At 40.9% G+C, this 24,279-nt stretch overlaps 1 protein-coding gene across 2 annotated transcripts in view; it reads right to left on the bottom strand.

The window, feature by feature from the left end:
* Positions 1-24,279, bottom strand: part of PALD1 (phosphatase domain containing paladin 1) — a 379,422-nt gene that overhangs the window by 169,978 nt on the left and 185,165 nt on the right. For both annotated transcript variants that reach the window (XM_082269285.1, XM_082269286.1), the window contains exons 2-7: positions 19,518-19,724; positions 17,764-17,866; positions 16,040-16,219; positions 14,241-14,405; positions 7,139-7,299; positions 5,905-5,980 (exon numbers count right to left, since the gene is read on the bottom strand). In XM_082269285.1, the coding sequence (XP_082125411.1) occupies positions 5,905-5,980; positions 7,139-7,299; positions 14,241-14,405; positions 16,040-16,219; positions 17,764-17,866; positions 19,518-19,724 (892 nt within the window). The remainder of the gene's footprint in view (positions 1-5,904; positions 5,981-7,138; positions 7,300-14,240; positions 14,406-16,039; positions 16,220-17,763; positions 17,867-19,517; positions 19,725-24,279) is intronic.

The following is a 24,279-nucleotide window of genomic DNA, read 5'->3' as shown; positions in this document are numbered from 1 at the left end:
CTTTCCTGGCCTGCATGGTCGGATAAGGGTTTGGTATGGATTTTGGGGGGGACGCCACGCCGTTTTTTCCGCGTGGGGCTACCCTCAAATTCCATACCAGACCCAAAGGGCCTGGTTTGGAACCTGGGGGAACCCCCCACGCCGTTTTTTCCCATTTTGGCGTGGAGTTCCCCCTCAAGATTATCACAGCGCAAGTCGCGCCGCAAGTCGGATCATCCTGATCCGATTTGCGATGAGCCCTCCATATTCAAATCAATAGGCTCCCATAGGGAACCATTGGTTTTGAATGGAGGCAGAAAAAACGCTGCTAAAAGCAACGTGGCCAAACGCGCAATAACGCAAATGGAAAAAGCTACTGAAAGCACGTTTTTACAGCTGCTTTTTCCCCGGCGTCAGAACTAGTTTTGCAGCACGTTTTTTCTAAAGCCCCGTGTGCATGAGGCCTAAATATGTAAAGTACTATGAATGAGTACCTTTAAGTCTCAAGCAAGTCCCAAGTTACTGTGGCAAAAAGCAAGCAAGTCCCTACTAGAAGGCAAGCAAGTCAAGTCATTTATTTTGGTCAAGTCACAAATCAAGTCAAAATACTGATCTTCCCCAATTTTCACCTTTAAATCAGAAGTTAGTGGTCTGGAAAGGTTTGGTTTTATTTTCAACATTAACAAAACTGCTTAGTGTTTTTTTCTTGGCATATTAAAGAAACACTTTGAATGCCCAAACAGCTCAAAATCCTTCATCCGGTCATGTTTCAACACCACATTTCCATTGTTAAACAGCCAGTGTCCTAAAAATCAGAACACACTGAGGTGTTTTAAGTGACTGTGGTTTCAGAAACATAACAGGCACATTCATTTTGCTTTAACACATCTTGAGAAAATGCAAATATTTAATAACTTCAAAAAGTAAAGTCATTTCGAGTCATATGTCTCAAGTCAAAGTCAAGTCTCAAGTCATGAATAGAGGTGTACCGAACTGTTCGCCGGCGGACAGTTCCCGGCGAACTTAGCATGTTCGCGTTCGCCGCTGCGGGCTAACATATGCGATGTTCGGTCTGCCCCCTATAATACATCTTTGAGGCAAACTTTGACCCTGAACTTCACAGTCAGCAGGCACATTTCCAGCCAAACAGCATACCTCCCTCCCACCTCCTATAAATAAGCAAGGGCAGCATCCATCTTAGATCATTCTGAAGCAGTGTGTGTTAGTGAGAGCAGGGAGAGCTGCTGCTGCTGCTGCTAATAGCTAGGGACAGTTGTTAGTCAGTGCTCATGGTCTTGCTAGTCAGTGTTCTTGGTCCACTACTGCTGTAAGGACAGCATCCTGACAGCACCCCAAAAAGCCCTTCTAAGGGCTGATATTTGTGTAATTTTTTATATATATATCTAGTGTCCCCAAAAGCCCTTTTAAGGGCTGGTAATTGAGGATTTTATTTATATATATATATATATATATATATATATATATATATATATATATATATAGTGTCCCCAAAAGCCATTTTAAGGGCTGGTAATTGAGGATTTTTTTTATTTATATATATATATATATATATATATATATATATATATATATATATATATATATAGTGTCCCCAAAAGCCCTTTTAAGGGCTGGTAATTGCGTTTTTTCTTTATATATATATATATATATATATATATATATATATATATCTATCTATATATTGTACACTGCAGTTGCCTGCCCGCTGTGTGTGAGAGGCCACAGACCCACCACAGACTGTACTGTGTGCACACCACACTCATTTCGGGTGGCACAGTACCTTGCATTTTAAAAAATATTTTTTTTTTCCTCTGTCATAATTGCAGTGCTGTGTCAGGTCCACAGAGTGTACTGTACCCACTGCAGTGCACTGCCCACCACTGATATATATATATATATATACGGTGGCACAGCATCTTGTTGCAAATTGAAAAAAAAAAAATATTTTTTATTATTGCAGTTGCCTGGGCTGCCAGTGACTGTCAGGTCCACAGAGTGTACTGTGCCCACTGTAGTGCCACTGCGTCCCCACCCACCACTGATATCTATACGGTGGCACAGGAGCTTGCATAGTAAAAATATATATATTTTTTTTATAATTGCAGTTGCCTGGGTGCCAGTGACTGTCAGGTCCACAGAGTGTACTGTGCCCACTGCAGTGCCACTGCCCACCCACCACTGATATATACGGTGGCAGGCATGACTTTTTTTGGATTAGTGTCTGGGGGGGGTCTAAAAAGCGTACCTGTGAAGTTTCAGCTCTGTAGCATGTCCAGAACCAGAAAGAAAAGATCATATAGGTGTAAAAGGGGTTCCCACCATCCCTGCTCTACTGAAAAATTATCTTTTTTTCTGGTTCTGGACATGCTACAAAGCTGAAACTTCACAGGTACACTCTTCACAGGTACACTTTTTAGACCCCCTAGACACTAAATCACACAAAAAAGTTCTTAAAAATTGTCATTTTTGATAGAGAGCCAATTATTGGAAAAATTAAAAAAAAACAAAAACTTAAAAAAAAAAAATTCTTTGTATTTATTGTCTGGGGGGTCTAAAAAGCCTACCTGTGAAGTTTCAGCTCTGTAGCATGTCCAGAACCAGAAAAAAAGATCATATAGGTGTAAAAGGGGTTCCCACCATCCCTGCTCTACTGAAAAATTATCTTTTTTTTTCTGGTTCTGGACATGCTACAGAGCTGAAACTTCACAGGTACACTTTTTGGACCCCCTAGACACTAAATCACACAAAAAAAGTTCTTAAAAATTGTCATTTTTGATAGAGAGCCAATTATTGGAAAACTTAAAAAAAAAAAAAAAACTTAAAAAAAAAAATTCTTTGGATTTATTGTCTGGGGGGTCTAAAAGTGTACCTGTGAAGTTTCAGCTCTGTAGCATGTCCAGAACCAGAAAAAAAATTGAATTAGGGTTAGGGCTAGGTTTAGGGTTAGGGTTAGGGTCAGGGCTAAGGTTAGGGTTATTTTTAGTGCTTAGGGTTAGAGGGTTAGAGTTAGAGGGGTAGGGGTAGGGCTACTAACTCTAACCCTAAGTATCTCACCGTAACCCTAACCCTAGCCCCTAACACTAAACCTAACCCTAACCCTCTAACCATAACCCTAACCCTCTAACCTTAACCCTAACCCTCTAACCTTAACCCTAACCCTCTAAGCCTAGCCATAAAAATAACCCTAACCCTAGCCCTAGCCCTAAGCCTAACCCTAGCCCTAACCCTAATTCGTAATTTTTTCTGGTTCCGGACATGCTACAGAGCTGAAACTTCACAGGTACACTTTTTAGACCCCCCCCCCCCCCAGATGCTAAATCCATAATTTTTTTATTTTTATTTTTTTTTAATTTTTCCAATCATTGGCTCTCTAACAAAAAATTACAATTTTTAAGAACTTTTTTTGTGTGATTCAGTGTCTGGGGGTCTAAAAAGTGTACCTGTGAAGTTTCAGCTCTGTAGCATGTCCAGAACCAGAAAAAAAATTAGAATTAGGGTTAGGGTTAGGGTTAGGGTAAGGGTTAGGGCTAGGGTTATTTTTAGTGCTTAGGGTTAGAGGCGTAGGGGTAGGGTTACTAACTCTAACCCTAAGTATCTCACCGTAACCCTAACCCTAGCCCCTAACACTAAACCTAACCCTAACCCTAACCCTTAAAGCCCAGTTCCTGTCCCATTTTGGTCAGTTCTGGTCTGTTTGCGGTTGTTTGCGGTGCGTTAAACGGGGAGTTTGGTCTGTCACTGTGAAGCGGGCGTAACCCTTACACTACCTGATCGATACAACATCATACCTGATCGTATACACACACTGGATGTTTTAAAGCACGTTATTCCAAACAATTTAGGAATGTTAGGTGATTTATGCCCTTTATGGAATAAAACCCGACTCTGCGTCAACTACGTAATTTTCCATGGGAGTTTTGCCATGGATCCCCCTCCGGCATGCCACAGTCCAGGTGTTTGTCCCCTTGAAACAACTTTTCCATTACTATTGTGGCCAGAAAGAGTCCCTGTGGGTTTTAAAATTCGCCTGCCTATTAAAGTCTATGGCGGTTCGCAATGTTCGCCGGTTCGCGAACATTCGCTGATGTTCGCGTTCGCCGTTCGCGAACGGCGAATTTTATGTTCGCGACATCACTAGTCATGAATACCAAGTCAAAGTCAAGTCAAGTCCTTTATTAATTTTAGTCAAGCAAGTCTCAAGTCCTCAAACAGGTGACTTAAGTCTGACTTAAGTCATGTGACTCGAGTCCCCCACCTCTGCTATATATTATTGTAAAATGCAAGCTCCTCTTCCATTTGTTTATCCTAATAATTATATAAACAAATATAGCACATGTTTATAACCCAATTCCAAAATAGTTGGGAGGCTGTGTAAAATCTACCTGAAAACTAAATGCAATGATTTGCAAATCTCAAAACCCCATATTTTATTCATATCAAATGTTTAAACTGAGAAAATATACCATTTTAAGAAAAAAAAATGGGTAATATTGAAATTGATAGCAGCATCAATTGTTGGCAGCATCAAGAATGTACTAACCTTTGTCCACTTTACTACATATACTGTATATTCTTTGTGTACATGTTGGATATTCCCCCTGATATCCAGTCCTAACAGCAGGTAAGGGGAAAGCTCCCCATTAGGATACAGATGGCAACAAAAGCATGACAGGGGTTCTAATGATAATGTGATTCCATCATAATGGAAACAAAAACAAGTCCATACATGGCCATAAAAACAGTGCGTCAATACCTGCTACTGGTCACAATTCAGAGCTGAATCTCTGCAAAATGTACGTACACATTAAGTCCTTGAGATTATTTTAGGCTGGCTCCTTTTGAAGCTACATGATACATTAAAGATAAGAGGCTAGGCTGTCTAAAAAACAGTAATACACTGTCTCACCCTGCTCTGCACATGCTCCGTTGCTTCCCATTTTTTGGCAGTGTGCCAAATTTAAAGAAGCCGAGCTGCTGACAGCCTAAAGATTTACTGCTGTTCAGGGGCTCTGGGCTTCAGAAAAATGGCAGCCTCCAGCAAGAAGAAAAAGGAACAATGCTGGAGGTAATTTACATAAACACTCATTTTGGTAGCGTAATTATTAATGTGGAACATACGTTTCTAGCTAAAATTATTTTTATCAGGTTGTTATGGGTAATGTTCCACTTTAACAGTGACAAATAAATCCTTTATTTGTACCGATCACCTGTTTATAATGGTGTCGTGTGCAAATAGCTTTATTTTCCTTTCACATGAGTACACTGCTTCCATACCACCCCTCAAGAAAACTAGCATTCAATCTAGTATTTTCTCCAACATGGGCACATGTTTTATCTAACCTTATAATGCGTTACACAAAGGGGGAAGGTTACAATTAAGTTGTTCAATGTTTGCAATTGAAACTGATTGAAAGTGATTTTTGCCTGAACTTTGTAAAGCAACATTAGGGTCAAGATTATGTTTTGAAAAAGGAGAAGTAAAGAAACTCCGTGCTGGGTATTTTGTGCCTGATTTATAGGTTTTTTTTAAAAAAAACATTATTTTGGCATGGACTGAAAAAAATGTTTTGCATGTTCTGATTTTGTGAACTAGATTATGGTTTGAAAAAGGAGAAGTAAAGAACCTCAATTGCTGGGTATTTTGTGCTTGATTCGTTGGTTAAGAAAAATATGTTGGCACGGACTGAAAAAAAATGATTTGCTTGTTTTGATTTTGTGAACTATATCCTTTAATATCGCATTAAACTAAAAAAAAAAAAAAAATATTATAACATATAAATTCACTAGGTTGTCACATGTATGAATAATACCAAAATGTTACATTTACACTGCATTTACAAATGTAAATATTATATTTTATAGCCAGATCAGAGAAGGGGGAATAAAAGTAGGTGCTTTACTTACCCTGAGAACATTTACAAAAGCATCAAACTGGGATTCTAGTGGTGCGCCATCCACAGGCAAGGGTAACCGATGGTACCTAGGAGGATAGACAGAACATTCAATTTTTTTGAAAATATTAAATGTTCAATAAAAGAAAATTTGAACTAGTCACTAAGCTAGGAAGATAGTTACATAGTTAGTGATGAAAAAAGACAACAGTCCATCCAGTTCAACCTATGATGTGTGTGTGAGTGTTTGCTGTTAACTGTACATTGTATACCCCTGTATGTTGTGGTCTTTAAGGTGCCCATCTAATAGCTTTTTGAAACTATCGATGCTCCCTGCTGATATGACTGTTTGCGGAAGAGAATTCCACAGCCTTACTGCTCTGACAGTGAAGAACCCCTTACAAGGTTAAATCGCCTTTCCTCTAGTTTTAGTGAGTGGCCACGTGTCTTAATGTATTCCCTTTCTCTGAATAGTTTGTTCCTTATGCTAGGGTTGCCAGTACAGTATTTGTACATTGATATCATATCCCCCCTCAATCGTCTCTTCTCCAGAGAGAATAAGTTCAGTGCTTGTAGTCTTTCCTCATAGCTGATGCCCTCCATTCCCCTAATTATTTTTGTTGCCCTTCTCTGGACTCTTTCCAGTTCCAGCACATCCTTCCTGAGGACCGGTGCCCAGAACTGGACAGCATACTCCAGATGTGGCCGGACCAGGGTCTTGTAGAGAGGGAGAATAATCTCTTTATTTCTGGAGTGAATCCCCTTTTTTATACATGCCAGTATTCTGTTGGCTTTGCTTGCAGCGGCTTGGCATTGCATGCCACTGCCAAGCCTGTTGTCTACCAGTACCCCCAGGTCCTTTTCCATCCTAGACTCACTCAGAGGTTCCCCCCCTAGTGAGTAGCTTGCTTTCTGGTTTCTGGCACCCAGGTGCATTACTTTACATTTTTCAACATTAAACCTCATCTGCCATGTAGTTGCCCACCCCATAATTTTGTTCAGGTCTGCTTGTAAGGTTTCCACATCCTGCATAGAAGATATTGGCATGCTTAGTTTAGTATCATCCGCAAATACTGAGATTGTACTAGATATCCCCTCCTCTAGATCATTTATGAATAAATTAAACAGGATAAATAGGATTAAGAAAGTAAAAGCCAGTAAGAATTACTTTAGGAGATTTACTTTCTTTGCAAGCCAAGCAGGTTTGCCTGTAATGACAAGCTTTTTCACTCCATGTTAAGTGTTACCTGTAGGATGGCAGTAAAAACACAGGTCTGTTGTATACTTCTTCTGTTACATGCGTATCTTCTTCACATTCGATCTTAATGGAGTGAGGTTCATCTTTAAAATGTTCAATGTCATTATATACAAAATAACTGTTCCCACTGAGCTGGGCAAAGTCATAAAGCTTTAAAAAGAAAAGAATAAATAACTTGTACAATCCATAATAAAAGCAGAAGACAAAATATAAATAGGCCAATTTTTTGACCACTAACTTTCTTTTAAACAAAATACAGTTGTGTGCAAAAGAAACAAGAATGTGTACACTACTGTAAACAAATTAGAATAATTAAAATAATTACTTATATAGTATATATTTATATAGTATATGGCCAGTGACTGCCATTAGGAGGGATGGGCTCTGTGCCGGAACCGAATGTAATTTAGACTCGAAACATCAGCTGTTTGTGTGTCCGCAGAACACACGAACAGATGGGGTGCTTGGCGGGAAGTTGGCCCGCTGATGAGAGCCCCATACTGCACTGCGCTGTTGCAGTGCATTGATTGCTAATGATTGGCCAAAGCATGCACCTGGCCTGTATGCTTTGGCCAATCACAGCACAATGTCCTGTCAGAGCCATGATTGGCCAAAGGCAGGGTGCCTTTAGCAAATTATGTCTCAGGGGCTAAGTCCATTCCCCACACTATATAAGGCTGCTGGTTGTGAGGCAGCCGTGTATCGTGTGTGACAATAAAGATTAGACAGGTAGTTAGCGGATAGCATGTTTAGTGCAGTCAGTGTAGTGTACAGGCATACTGCACTTTTAAAATGTATGAATATGTTGTAGTCCTGGGCCCCTCTTGGGGCTCCTTAAGTTTGGTATCCCTGTCACTTATAGTTCGGGAGCGGTGCCATGTCAAGCTGACCAATATTTCCCATAGATGCCAATGTTAAAGACCGGGAGCTGTGCTATGTCAAGTGCTGACCAACATTTCCCATAGATGCCAATGAGCTCTGAAAGCTGAAAGGCAGGAAGGCAGGAAGGCCTAAAAGTGCCCTGTATTTAAGTGGTTAAAGGAAATCCTATGACAGAATTAAAAAAAAAAAAAAAAACATCATAGGTCCCCCCCCCCAAAAAAAATCTTTACCAGGCCCTTTTGGGTCTGGTATAGACTTTAACCACTTGCCCGCCCACCATCAAATGATGGCGGAGCAGTGCGACTCTCGTTCTGAGGGAGACGTCATATGATGGTGCCCCAGAGCAGGGGCGAGCAGCGCGTCAATCGTGGCTGTGCCGTATTCCTAGGACAGGGCGCAACCACGATCTTGGTAAAGAGCCAATGACGTGGCTCTTTACCCATGTGATCGGATGTGTCCAATCACAGCCGGTCACATGTAAATGAGGAAGTGCTGTTTATCGGCAGTCCTTGCCTCACACTGACAGCGTGTGTGGCGAGGAGAGCCGATCAACAGCTCCTCCTCAAAGGGGAGTCTAGGACAGGTAATCAGGGCACTGATTATCAGTACCCTGATTACAGTAAAGTAAAAACAGTGCCCTTAAGTCATCCATCAGACACACCAACCAATGCCCATCAGTGACCCCAATCAGTGCCCACAGCGTCCTCAATCAGTGCCCACGGTGCTGCCAGTGAGTGCCCATCTGTGCTGCCCATCAGTGACGCCCATCTGTGCTGCCCATCAGTGACGCCCATCTGTGCCACCCGCCAGTGCCCATCAGTGTCACCTATCGGTGCCACCTCATCAGTGCCATCTTATCAGTGCTGCCTCATCAGCGCACATCAGTGAAGGAGAAAAATTGCTTATTTACAAAATTTACTGAGCAAAATTAAGAAAAAAAAATATTTTTTCAAAATATTCAGTTTTTTTTTTTTTTTACTAAAAAATTAAAAAAAACCACCAAAAGAAATCTCTATTTGTGTAAAAAAATAATTAAAATGTAATTTGGGTACAGTGTAGCATGACTGCGCAATTGTCATTCAAAGTGTGACAGCGCTGAAAGCTGAAAATTGGCCTGGGCAGGAAGGGGGTGAAAGTGGCCTGTATTGAAGTGGTTAATTCCACGCCAAAATGTTTTTAAAAAACAGGGCAGAGTCCCCCCACCCCCCCCCCCTCAAAAAAAAATCCATACCAGGCCCTTTGGGTCTGGTACAGATTTTAAGGGGAACTCCACACCATATAAAAAAAAAAAAAAAAGTGTGGGGTCCCCCCAAAATCCATAACATACCCTTATCCAAGCATGCCCCCTCCTAAACCATACCAGGCCACTTGCCCTCAACATAGGGATGGTGCTTTGGGGCCCCTCTACCCCAAACAAAGCACCCAACCACCCCCCCCCCCCCATGTTGAGGGCATGTGGACTGGCTCATCCCCTCCCCTTTCCTGACCTGCCAGGCTCCATGCTCGGATAAGGGTCTGGTATGGAATTTGGGGAGGACCCCACGCCGTTTTTTACATTTTTTTATCTGTATTGCCGGGAGCAGACAATACATTACAGCCGCAAGCAAGTTTAAACAACAGTTTTTCCTTTAGAAATGTCAGTATTGTTGCAGCAGGCTCCATACCTGGTACAAATGCGTCACTTTACAGGCACATTAAGGGGACCCCCCAGGCATGATATTTAAAGGAACTGTTCATTTTTATTGTTTTACTTTAAGCATCATTAAATTCACTGCTCCTGTAAAAACTATCGTTTAAAAAAAAAAAAAACTTGCATGCATTACTGCATTAATGCGGTGTGGGAATGAGGAGATCAGACTGTGGCACTGCTGAGGTGTTATGGTAGCCCAGGTTGCTTTGATGGCTTTCAGCTCATCTGCATTGTTAAGTCTGGTGTCTCATCTTCCTCTTGACAGTACCCCACAGATTCTCTATGCGGTTTAGGTCAGGCGAGTTTGCTGGCCAATTAAGCAGTGTGATACCAAGATCATTATTGGTACCTTTGGCAGTGTGGGCGAGTGCCAAGTCCTGCTGGAAAATGAAATCAGCATCTCCATAAAGCTGGTCAACAGAGGGAAGCATGTAGTGCTCTAGAATTTCCTGATAGAAGGCTGCGCTGACTTTGGACTTTATAAAACACACATCATCACTGACTGTAGCATCTGGAATGACATTGGCAAGGGCAGGTCTGAAGAGATGTTTTCCTAAAAAGGGCAAGTAAATGAGATGTTCCATGTGCACACCCTTCACGTCCCAGGCACATAGTCAAAGTGCCCCAGCGCAAATGAACAGACATCACCCTCATGTGATACACAAGCTTGGATACTTGTTAGTGGTCATTAAAGCAGGGCTCCAGACATTTGTTTCAAAAGCTCCAGGACATGAAGGCTAGTCACTGTGATGGAGGGGTTCCCATTAAAGGGATTTGTCCCATTGAGACATGGTTTCACAAATGAAAGTTACCACCAACAGGGGATATAAAACCACTCTATTTAATTTAAACTAAGACATACATAAAGGGAGCCCAGCTGTCTGTCAGTAAAATCCCCAATGGCAAAAACGCATCAAACTGTTCAGCGGTATGCTTGTTAACGTGGATAACTGGAGTGTCTACAGTGGGCATTGACCACTTCACAAAAAACAAGTATGCATCTACATAACACACCAGACAGATGTCCCCTAATAGGGTACTTGTAGCAACACCTGGATGGCAAACAGAAATAGAAGAAAAGTATATTGCCAACACACCAGAAGCTTCTTGATGTAAAACTTCCTTTACATGACATGCTGTTCTAATGTCAAATAAGGCAGTTTTACTTCAAGAAGCTCTTGCTGTGCTGGTTTTTCACTTAGCATATCAAAGAAGAAAAGCTCCTTTACGTTGTCAGTAGTGGCCCAAGATTCTATAAGTTTCCAGTCCTCCTAGAGGCCCTAGGCCTGAAACAGCGGGCTGATTCTCTAAATACAGGGAAAACTTACTTCATTAATCAGGTTAGAAGCAACTCTTTGTAAATATGAGACATAAGGAATTTGATCAAATACAGACTGTCAGTGGCATCACTATGAGGGTGCAGACTGCACCTGGACAACCGCCAGAGAGGTGTCCAACCACGATATGTCACCCCCATCTATGCCGGCCCAGCGTCCAGCAGATGGGAAAAAGCCTGATGGGGGCATTTGTAAGGGTGACGCCATGTTTTACCACACCAGGTTTCACCAACCCCAGTGATGCCACTGCAGACTGTGAGGACTCTGAATTAGAAATGGTAATATGAGCCTCAGAAACTCTTGGCAATGGAGGCCCAGTAGGGTCAGAATAAGACTTTGCCATGGATGGTGCTCGAGCTTGCTTAGAGCCTCAGCTAGCAGATTGCTCCATTATTTTTGCATAAACCATGAAAAAGTCTGAAGTGGACTCAAGGAGCCCCCTGTGCACACATTGGAGGTCTCAACCCTACCAGTCAGAGCTATAGAGGCCGCCAACGAAGACAACTCTATAATAATAGGGGCCGAGAATCTAGGTTACAGGCATTGGTTCCTTCTGGGGATAATGTTACAACTCCCTAAAAGCAGTAAATGTTTATGGGCTGAAGTCACCTGTTGAAATGGGACTGTCCTCTGTAAGTCTTTGAAAACAACTAGTTAGGCCAGGTGTTGTCTACTTGGCTGAGTTCTAGATTTTGACATCATCTGCCTGCCTGTGCGCCTCAGCCAATTAGGAGGAAGCTTTATATTCATTCACAGAATACAAAGCTGCCTCTGCATAGCTGAGCGCAGTTCAGCCAGAAGGGAAGTCTGTGTCACTGCCAGAACCCAACACTGTGTACTGTATGTATCTGAAAATACATACAGTTCATACTGTGCTTAGAGCCAATGCAGCACTTAAGGAGGGAATAGTTTGTTTGCAACAGTTTGATCCAAATAAACTATTTTAGGAAATCTGGAGATCCGCTTTAAATCTTACAGACTCAGTATCTCATTGGTATTTTTCAGCATCAACTGATCTGTTTTGACTTTATAAGCTTTTTGGGCTTTGGTATAAATTCTAAGCTATTCCACCACCCCAGCTAGCAAGAGAGGAATATTGTGTTTTTTGTTATATTATTACATAATTGTCCATGCTCCTATGAAAAATTACTCTATAAATTTAATTAGAACTTCTATAAACTGTGTCTTGTTTTGCAGATATACAAACCTCAAATTAATTTTTTAGCTTAAACTGGCCACTAAACAGATACTGGTTTGCTGTCAGAATACTCAAGCAGTGGCAACTGGGTGCAGGCACGTTTAGACAAACACATGGCTCCTTCCATTTTTTAATCAAAGGATGTTGGGCAGGAGGGGGCCAGCAATTTCACCTACATAGCATAATTTCTGAGGGACCAGTGGAAATTCAGTATATACCTAGCTTTAGGAAATTCTTTGGGATTTTTTGGCCCCCCAAAGGACTATGTCAAGTATACAGGTTTAATATCGGAGAGCCAAGATGATCAGAAGTTCTGAAGGCAATAGATCTACTCACAGACTGCATGATCCCAAAGACTTCCCTGCAGGGGTGACTGTCAGTGCTTCTAGAATGGAGACTTTGGGGGATCAGGGTTAATGATACAGTACTAGGCTTGTGTTACTTGCACAATTAAGCCTAGTACACACGAGCGAAATGTGGGGCGGCATCGGTTCAATAAAAACCTGCCAACATTCGGCCTGTGTGTACTACAGTCGGTCCTACAGAAGCCGGCTGTGCAGGGGAGATGTCCTCCTGTCAGAACACAATAGAGCTGTACCAACTTCAGATAGTTAGTACAGCGGCTAATCTTGAGCTGTCAGGTTTTTTTTGTTTTTTTTTTTTGCTCAGCCCTGCCAGTTTAATCCAAAAAAAAAAAAAAAAACTACCAATGTGTACTAGGCTATATCTTCTGTGTTTGTTGATATTACAACCTCCCTAGTGGGGCCCACTCTCACTCCCAGGCTCCATGGCAGCTGCATGAGCTACTGTGGCTATAGTTATTCCACTATTAGCTTTACATTGACACTTGACATTCAGAATGTCAATGATTGATATACACTGCTCAAAAAATTGAAGGAACACTTTTTAATCAGAGTATAGCATCAAGTCAATTAAACTCCTGGGATATTGGTCTGGTCAGTTAAGTAGCAGAGGGGGTTGTTAATCAGTTTAAGCTACTTTGGGGTTAACAAAAATTACCAACAGGTGCACTAGATGGGCAACAATGAGACAACCTTCAAAACAGGAATGGTTTTACAGGTGAAGGCCACTGACATTATTTTCCCCATCCCATCTTTTCTGACTGTTTTTCACTATTTTTACATTTGGCTAGGGTCAGTGTCACTACTGGTAATGAGATGGTATTGGACCCTATAGAAGTTGCACAGGCAGTCCAACTCCTCCAGCATGGCACATAAACACAAGGCATTGCCAGAAGGTTTGCTGTGTCTCCCAGCACAGTCTCAAGAGCATGGAGGAGATTCTAGGAGGCAGGCAGTTACTCTAGGAGAGCTAGACAGGGCCGTAGAGGAACCCATCAGCAGGACCGGTATCTGCTCCTTTGTGTAAAGAGGAACAGGATGAGCACTGCCAGAGCCCTACAAAATGACTTCCGACAGACCACTGGTGTGTATGTCTCTGACCAAACACTCAGAAACAGACCATGGAGCTCAATTGGCATTATCCATTGAACACCAGAATTGGCAGGTCCACCACTGGCGCCCTGGAGGCATATCCATGGGACTGCTGGATAGCAGGCATCATTCAGATATCCCCACTCAAAGCCCAGGACGTCATATGACGTCCAGCGGTAAGGAAGAGGTTAATATTATAATGTATACATCAGGAGAAGCAGGTCCAAGAATAGAAGGACAAGAACACCCGGAAAAACAGCAAAGTTCTATGGTATCGCTTGTCACCTATAATAAAAACGTCACTATTGTGTGGACTTGCCTTTTAAACTGAGTGGGTGTTTGAAATAATAACATTAACTGTGTAAAAAAAAAAAACTTCAGTAATTGGCATCTTAATATTTTGAAATATTTTACCTATATACCTATACTATGTTCGATGATGTTTCTGTTTTGAGCATACTGAAGTATAAGTGGAAAACAAAAAAACTGAACCCTATAAGAGTTAGGAATGAAATATGCAGTTAGGATACCTCTTTTCGAATAGCAATTTCCAGATTCTCCACTCGTGGGCCTTTCTCCAAATTGTGCAAATTTTCATGCAAATTCTCCTTTTTTCTAGGAGTGTAAGGCACAAAGTCATCTTCTAACTTCAGGAACACAACTGGCTCCTCACGGACACAGAAAAACATGCATTCCTGCAGGATCATTAAAAAATAAAAAAAAACTATTAAGTAAATCACAGTAAATATACTTAAAAAGGGGGGCATGTTGTGCATTATGCAATCTAATATCTAAATTGTACAATCTCTTTACCATCGCCATTAGTTATCAAAACTAATATGCAGACAAAAAAAACCCAGTCCATTACATTTGAAGTTGTACATTTGTATCCAATTGCAAAGGCCCACACACTACATTTTTGATGGTAGATCTAAAGGAGACTGTACAATCAGATTGTATACTGTATAGTTGTTAACAGTTGGACACCCCCTCCCCCCCCCACCCCCCCTACACACACACATAAAAATAGCGCATTAAAAAAAAAAAACACACACACACATATCAGAGGAATGTATATAAATAAAATACATATACTTACCTTACACCCCCGACTACTGCCCTTAGTGCCTAGGAGACAGTGACATAGGCATTTCGACATGATTGATCCTGAGAACACTAAGGATCCCAACTTCACAAGAAGACATTCTTACAAAGTGCCAAAGCATCATCTCATAAAATATGGGATCCTCATCATTCCTGGGATCCCCTTGGAAGGTCTTTGATGTCACCCTTGCGTAGGCAGCACAGGCAGAAGTCAAGGTGTAAGTATACAGTATATTCAAACTTTTTTCATCTGTGTTTTTTCTGTTTTTTTTTTTTTTTTTTTTGCAGCGTTTTGTACATAGTGGGGTCAGGTCAGTAGTGAAACATCTAAGCGGACCTTGCAATTTGATGCAAGGTCTGTTTTATTCATTCTATAAATAATCCTGTATTGCAGTAGTCTAAAACTATATTTTATTTTAAATAATGTTATTCTAAAACTGCAATGACATATTGTTAACAAAAATATTCAATGGTCCTACAAAAGGTTCTTACATAAATTGTAAATTTATAGAATAGTTCCCTTTTACTTTACTTAACAATTTTAAAGTGAACTCTAGCCAAATTCTATAAGTGGGGAAGGTCAAAACCTTTGCTCTGGCAGTAGTTTATTCCTGTCTTTGGGAGATCTGCCTCATTTCTTGTCCCCATGAGAGGTGTCACCATCTCAGGGACTGATGGGCAACTCAACTTAAGACAGAGCGCAATTAAAACCCGACAGTGGTTTTAACCATTTTCCACTTTACCCAAAGCTAGAAGAGTGAGTACCACAAAATTATATAAACCAATCACCTATATTTTCCATTAATGTAGTGATGAGGTAAATTGTTCTTGCTTTCAGACAGGTTAAGCCGTTGAGAAATGCACACATATCAGTGAGTGGTAGAACAGGGAAGCTGGTGTCAAATCAATACAGAAAGGGCTTGAAAACTATTGGCATGCTCAAGATTAAGCCAATGAAATGTTCTCAGAAATTTTGAAATGTCTGAGAATTTGGTTCAAAGACTACTGCTGCCGAACAGCTTTGTTGTGCACCTTTACCCTGATATGATGCTTTCTATAGTGCTATGTGTGGGAGAACATTAATGTACAAGTATTTTACCACAGTTAAAACAAAAGAACCTTGGATAGAACTGTGGATTAAGAACCATTAGACCAGTGTCATGGTACTGTTTCTGTTGTCTATGTGATCAGTAAATAAAGACATGCCTTTCTCCCATTTTCATACCTTGTGTCCATCATTCTGTAGCTTCTGTAACACTTGCTTAAAACCATTAAGGCTGGGCTGGCCCATTCCATAGACTTCATAACCTCCTTTGGCTTGACGGAAATTAGGTGCCCCACAACTGCTTGTTGTGTTTAAAACATCTAGCTTGCTGTACACATCATGAACCATGAAATATTTTCCCTGACACAAAGAAAAAACATATATAACTATATAACAAAGTAACTGATAACAGCATGACAGGTATTTTAGTGATATCCTGGATGAGCAAAATGCAGTGATTGCCATTGCTGGTCTCCTTTCAGTGAGCCCTGACACACGACGGGCCGGCTATGCTCATTCAGCATAAAAGCAGCCATCTTTCCTCTGCCCGGGCATCCCAGGCGCAGTATACAACCTTTTATTGTCATTTATGTCTGCGAGCAGATTAACACTTGCATCATAAACAAAATGTACAGCGTACGAGATATGCAAAAGATATATATTTTTGTATTTCTTCTTCTACTGCACAGCTGTATACACAAGTACAGTACAGCGGCACACAGCAATTCACATCAATGACAGGCTATACACTGTAATGTATAGCGAGAAATAGCCGCACTCCAACTTGAAGGTGAAAAATATAAAATCTGTTTTATTCGTATCCAAAAAATAAAATCAATTCAAAGTGTATCCATAATATAGTCAGAGACAAGAGATGAACGCACAGTAGTTGACGCGTTTCACGGATAAACGTCTGCTTAGTCGTAACCTAAGGCTATACACTGTACCTGGGCTGCCTAGGCAGAGGAAATATGGCTGCAATTATGCTGACTTGGATCAGCTGACCCATGTGCAAGACTTAGATTCCTACTTACCGAGCTTTCTCTGGCTTTAATACTTTCTGAATCAGTGGCATAGAACAGGTATGAAGTCAAGTTATAATAAGGAACACACGCAGCACCCATGGTATGTGCCTATATTAGACTACCATTTAAGCAAACTTATCCTTACTAAGCCACTAGCTTACACAATGTAACTTTAGTTTTGTTTTTTTTTTCTATTTTTTAATAAAATCACAAATGGCAGACAAAAATATTGGTCAAATATACACACCCTACATCACGTCAGCATTCTGGTTTACGTAGGATATGGAAGACAACTTCTATTTTTAGCAAGCTCATTGGCTTTTATTTTTAATGAACTAATTTGGCAGGAAAATAATATTTCAAACACTTCAGGTGTTTATTCTCTAAAGCATTCCTGTGTGACAGAAATCCATGACAGCGAGTACAATTCTCTTTGCCAGTTAGGCCACCTCCTGCACTTAGGTCAACAGGGAAAATGATGAGAGTAGAAAGTGGTAGTCCATAGCATGACCATAAGAGGTGTGGGTTTTTTTTTTTTCCTTTAACAAAACATGGCAGAATTTGAAGGTACCAGGATGTTATAGAAATAAAAGCTCAGTGTGCACAAACACCAAAAAGGTACCTGCATCATCATCTTAACAACATAAAAAAAACACACAAATGATTTAAAGAGGAACTTCAGTCAATTCTTTTTTTGGATAGAATAATAAAGGGATTACACTTTTAGGCTTTTTTTTTTGTTGCAGTTTGTGATAGATTTCTCTTTATTGAAGGATCCAGCAATGGTGGTCACTTCTGTTTGAATGATAGTGATCCCCCTGGCAAGCAGAGAGAAGAAATATTCCCAATAAACATCATAATATACTGTATAGGACATACCTGTACAAGATAGTGTTCTGGCATTGTCTCAGAAATCCTCCCAACCGAGTAACCTGCTTTATGCAAATCATCATGAATCTGGAACTCTTCTTTACAATTGTATCTGAAATGAAAGACATTCACATCACCCGCACAGATTGTGATTATAACAAAACTTATACAGCAATCACTAACAAGTACATACTGTATACAGCAGAGCTTTTTTCAGCTGGAACTTGGTGGAATTCAGTTCTACCACCTCTGTCTCAGGCCCTCTGCTCAACACTGTCACTTGTAAAAACACAGTAGTCTGGCTTCTTTGTTTCCATGTGGCAGCTGGTCTCCCAATGGCTACCACATATCTGATCCCTGAGCAGCTCCCACTGAGTGTGGGATGGGGACAAGGAAGATGCAGGTGCCTGGGGTGCAGTGCGGATGCCGAAGCCCACACTGGATGATCTCCCTGCAAGTGGAAAAAGAAACCGCCTACAGTGTGCAGGGAGGTACTAGAGCCAGGTGGGTGCTTCAGCGTAATACAGTAAGAAAAGAAAGACACATGGAAGATAATGGAGCTATTAAGGGGAGGGGGGGTATGAGGGTAGAGGAGGGGAATTGCATGCAGAGATCAGAGCTGAAAAGGGGTAAAAGTGAGGTGTGGATGGGGGATGCAGAGGTAAGCAGCTGTGTACTCTGTGAAGCGCACCCCTGAGCTCTTCACTCTGTATGCAGTACTTCCCTCAACTCAGCACCATGTACATAGCGCACTCAAACCCCCCCCCCCCCCCCCCAACCCTGCACTCCTGGTATTTAATGCCCTATTAAAACCCTCCCACTGTTAGCGAAAATAACCAACCCAACTATTTGATGTAGTTTGGAGGGGGTGTGTGTGTGTTTTTTTTTTTTGGGGGGGGGGGGTTATAACTGAGTTCCTGCACCTATTTTCTGAGATAAAAGCCCTGCTATCCAACGATCTAGTAATAAACAAAAAATTGAAAGCATCTCATTAAAAATGAAATGTGAAATACAAAATATAATAAAATAAAATTATCTTACAATACATTTAAAAAGATAAAATTACTAAATTGAAAGGATTAAATATGTGGAAAATACGGTTCCTGGCTCTTATACTGCAGATCTACCAACACAAAAAGCCGAATCAACATGGCTAATGTACTGCCACAGTATCTTTGCAGAAAAAGTAAGCGTTTCTTATTATAATACATATGGAATTGTGGTATGCCATTTTGGATGCTTAACTGCTATCCTAAAGTATCCCATTCAACAGACTTCAGTGAGAGAAAACATAAATGCAGCATGTAGGCTTTTTCCCCAGCATTGCAATAGAGCTGGCGGGAATGGGTGCAATAGAAAACAATTGGTTTTCCTTAGTTTATTTTTCCCGCTTTAAAAAACACAGCAAAATGCTTGAAAACATGGATAGCAAGAATACGTTTCAAGGGTGACATCCAGTCAAGTCAATGAAGACTGCTACGGCAAAGCAGCTGGATTACAGACACAGGGGTCATTATTATTTGGCTGTGCATATGCAGCAATCAAATTTGGCTGCCACTATGTATTTAAATAAAGAGACTATAGTTTGCATTGAAAGCACACCTGTCATGAGAGGAACTTGGAAGTAGGCATTGTTAACCAGCTTTAAAAAAATATCTAATCTTTGAAAAGTATGTTAAACGATTATCTCAACAGAAAAATTGTTATCAGACAGAGATTTCTGGCATGAAACTCAATGTAAGGCATCTTAATTCCATACTTACGTTATAACTACAGGGGCAACTTTATTTGTGATGATGGATTTTGCTTTGTTGTGGATGCCTACTGTCTGGAATGAATGAATGCTTAGGCTGTTTCTGTCTTCTCCACTTGAACTTCCACTGCCATTTCCTTGGATGCTGTCACTGGGGGGCACTATTGGGGCTGGCTGTTGAGCTGCACTAGCAGTTGTACCCATGCTCCACAAGCGCCTAAAGATAAAATGCATAAAACAGAATAAGTGTAAAAAAAAAGCATGAACAAAAATAAAAACATAAATTAATCAAACACAAATCTGTGCTAGGATAAAACTCAAAAAGCTGCTGAACATCATGTTCATGATACAAAAACACAACAAATATAAAGCTAAAAATAGTGCAGCACTTTGAAAAAAATTGTCTAATAATTATATGTAAAAGTCCCAAAATCCAGTGAAGATGATAGTCCCACAACCGTTGTGATTGGTAGGAGATCATGATGTAGACCTAGTGACACCTCTCACACTCAAATCCCACTTACCAGATCTTGCGTGACCCCCTGTTAGAGTGGTCAACAAACGCCTGTGTGTATACCGGCTCACTAGCCACAGTGGTAAGAGAAGGTCAAGGATAGATAAAACCAGGAAGTACTTGTGGATTGCAGGTCACGGATTTCCAAAGCAAGGCTTTGTGAGACCTGAGCAGGCATTGCTTGGTGCAGATCTGTAACTGGAGAGGGGATCAGATAGATCCCAGTACATCTCCCCTCAGTGAGATCACCTTCCCTCCCACCTCCATCCATCAAAGGTGGTTTCACTCAAAAGCAGCATTTATAGGGGTTCACCAGGACCCGCTGCTGTTGCTGAAGTTCCACTTCCCACTGAATTTAGGATTGGGCTCCCCCTAGGCTGACCTTAGGATGACTCCATTGGGAGGTTGAGGAGAGTGGATTTCATCTTGTGTTTCCTCAACTTTTGCAAGGAACTGATTCATCTGCACCTGTCCATCCCTGTGATTGACCTTGGACTCTTATTACTGAATACTGAAAGTGGAGTGATCTTTGGAGATCAGTGACCTGCAATCCACAAAGTACTTCCTGGTTTTATCTGATGTTGACCTTCTTATACCACTGTGGCTGGTGAGCCGATATACACACATGCGTTTGTTGGTGTACACACAGGCGTTTGTTGACCACTCTAACAGGTGGTCACACGTGATCTGGCAAGCAAGATTTGAGTGTGAGAGGTGTCACTAGGTTTACATCAGGATGTCCTACCTATGACAACGGTTGTGGGACTATCATCTTCATTGGAGTTTGGGACTTTTACATAGGATTATTGGTCAATTTTTTCACAGCGCTGCACTATTTTTTGCTCTAAAAATAAAAACATGCAAGGTTTTTTACTTGAAAATGCATAGTCATTTATTGTAAGAAAAAAAAAAGAAAAATTTGCACAAAGTGAGGCACCCTAAACAAGACAAGCAAATTGATAGACAGAGCTATACATTTTTAACCACATAATATTTATAATCAATCAAACCTGCATTAGCCTACTTTCACACTGTTCTGTAGCAATACTGCGATAGAAACGCATATGCGTTTTTTGTGTGCTTTTTGTTTATTTTATAATCGAGTTTTATAATTCAAAGGTGAAAAAGAAATACGAACAAACACAGAAGTCCCATACTTGTGCATTACATTGTACACAACTAGAAGTAAAAGGTACAGATGTACACAATCTTTGCTATAGCATGAATACTGAGAAGGTCAGCAAAACCTAGACGACATCAATACAGCCCAAAGAATAACAGTAGCAAAATGTATCAGATGTGTTGTGCCACCCAGAAAAAAAAGAAGAGAAGAACAAAAAAAAGGGGGGGGGGGGAGAAAAAGGAGTGTTTACGCTAAGAGACTGAAACTAACACTAAAGATGAATCTGGGGGGGGGGGGGGGGGGCAGTCTACAAAAAGTCTTCAATAATGGTCCATAGGAATACTAAGTGTGGGATCACGCCATGAACATTTAGGTACCAGGTATTTCAATGAAGTAGTACATCCAACCTGCCCAAGTATCCCTGAATTTATTTTTTGTGCCTTTTACAGGCGTTTCTGGTTGTCTGCACCAGTGAAAAATGGACATGTGACTCAAAAAAGCACAAAAAATGCAAATGCTGTGCATTTTTGATGTGTTTGTCATGTTTTCCATTCATTTCAATGGAGAGCTGCATTTTTGCTGCAGTTTTGAACACCATACCAAAAGATGCAGCAGACAGGGGTCTTCAAAACACACCACACCAGCAGCGCAGTGATGTGAAGAGTCCCATAGGATTTAAAAGGGAAACATTTCTTGGGTTTCTCTTGCAAGGTAAAAACGCATCAATGGGTCTTAACGCATCAGGGCTCCCAATTCCTTGCTGCGGACTGTAAACATAGATGCGGCCTCACTGAGAGGGTCTTCTTCCATTAGGCTGCATATATTGTGTACATGTGTTTGTGCTAGGAGTGGGTTGCACAGCCCACTCCCCAGAACAGAGACTGGGCCCTTTACGAGAGCCCCGGAGTCTTACGCAACAAATCGGAAACCAGGAGTACCAGCTTCTATAACTTGATTGCTGTAATAGCCTCTGATTGGCTATTACAGTGATCAGTCATTGTACCGCTCATCCCTGGGTTTTGTTCTCCTTCTGAATAGAGAGAAAGATATGCTAAATGAGAGAAATGTAAACAAACAAAAGTGTGTAAAAAAATATAAAAAAAAACAAAGATAAAGTAACTAGATTTGGGTTTGATCTAGGTCAATGTCATTGGTTAGGGTCAAGGGAAGAATCCAAGGCCAAAGGTTGTGGTCAAAGGTCAGGGTCAGTGTATTTTAGGTGGGATTAAAAAAAGCTTTTTAAAACTAGTATCAGTGTCAGTGTTTGAGGTAAGATAATAAAGCAAAATGCGCCCCATTGATTCTGGGCCCTTCTAGGGGTATACATAGTTACATAGTAGTTGAGGGCCACACACACCTACACAGGTTGAACTGGATGGACTATTGTCTTTATTCAACCTCAAATACTATGAAACTAAAGGTTGAATAAAGACAATAGTCCATCCAGTTCAACCTGTGTAGGTGTGTGTGGCCGTAATCATTTCACATGCCCCTTAATGTTCTGAGATGTATGTCCAAGAGTCTTTTGAAAGTAGCCATACTTCCCGCAGTAACTACCTCTTGTGGTAGAGAATTCCACAATCTTGTAGCCCTAACAGTAAAGAACCCCCTGGGTTGCCTGAGGTTAAAACCCTTCTCCTATATTCGCATTGTATGACCTCATGTCCTCATGCAATCCTTGCGACTGAATATTTTTTTTTCTATGCTGAGATCACCGTTGAGGTATTTGTAAATTGCTATCATGTCCCCTCTCAGGGGTCTCTTCTCCAGGGAGAATAAATCAAGTGATTGTAAACGCTCTTCATAATTAAGGTAAACAAACAGCAAAGTACATAAACATATGTGGTATCGGATCGTTAGGAGTAGGAGGATTTATTTTGGGTTGTTCTTTGAGATTATGGCAATAGCAAGAAATGTACAGCTAAATTTAAAAAAGTGGACACACTTAGTTGTGATGGTACATACAGTTTTACCATCACATGTCAAAGTTGCAAAACTGTGTTCAGGCATTAGGATTTAAGTTTAAGGTTTAAGCCCTGGTTCACACCAGTGTGGCTTTTGAAGATGTGCAGCTTGCTGACATCTGTGTGACTTCATCTAACAAATATCAATGCAAGTCACATTGAAATTACACAGATAGTGCAGGAACCTTTTTCAGAGTCGCAGTGATTTGAATGCTTCCATTGCCACAAATGGGGTGCGACTTGTCATGCAACTTTGAACTGTCAAGTCGCATGACAAGTCGCACTGGTGTGAACCAGGGCTAAGACATAACCAAAAAGGCTTAGGATTATTAAATGGTTGTATGCAAAATGAAATGCAAAAAAATGACAAATTGATGAATAGGCATGGATGACAGGTCTGATTTCGTCTGACACATACATTGAGGCAAACACATGAAGTAAGTCGGTAAAGTCCAAGAGAGGAATAACAGTATTTTGTGCTCACTGTAAAATCCTTTTCTTAAGCTGGTAATAGAGGGAATGCAATTTGGCCAGTTCAGCGGGAACCGCCCGAATTTCGATACATCTATGGGCAGGCTGGTTGTACAGAAGTTGATCGATCAAATTAGTACAAACAACCTGTCTGGGGTTTTTTTTCTATTCTATGTGTACTGATGGCAAGGAAACCTGCTGTCAGAATACAATATGGCAGTGGGAGGGACTCCCTCATCAACATTGACTGTTGAGGGGAGGGGGGGGGGGCGGGAGTCAAGCAAATCCTATGGTTGAAGGAAAGGAAATTGCATATCTATGTCCAATTTTGGAGTACATTGAGGGACACAGGATTCAGTGACATTTGGGAAATACTGCCACCTACAAGAGGATTGTGACCAGCCTGGTATAACCCCTCCTACTCTCAGCATGTCTCAATTTTGTTTTAAAAAACAATTAAAAAATGTAAGCAAAATCATAAATATGGAGGGGTTCTTTTTCATCAAGAGACATAAAATTTAGAGACATTTAGGTGCAAAAACAGCTCAACTGAGGAGTGGGCAAAACAAAACAAACAAAGGTTAACAGTCCCAGAAAAAAAAAAATACAGGGACTGAGAAAAATCTTGGAATTTGTTGTCTGATGCCAAAAAGCCCACCATGCACTTACAGATCTAGTAGTGCTCTTTGACAAGAATAAA

The sequence above is a fragment of the Pelophylax lessonae genome (genome assembly GCF_965119305.1).
Source record: "Pelophylax lessonae genome assembly, chromosome: 9".
Classification (NCBI taxonomy): Eukaryota; Metazoa; Chordata; class Amphibia; order Anura; family Ranidae; genus Pelophylax; species Pelophylax lessonae.
Note: the sequence above shows the minus strand (reverse complement) of the source record. Positions and strands in the feature narration are given on the sequence as shown.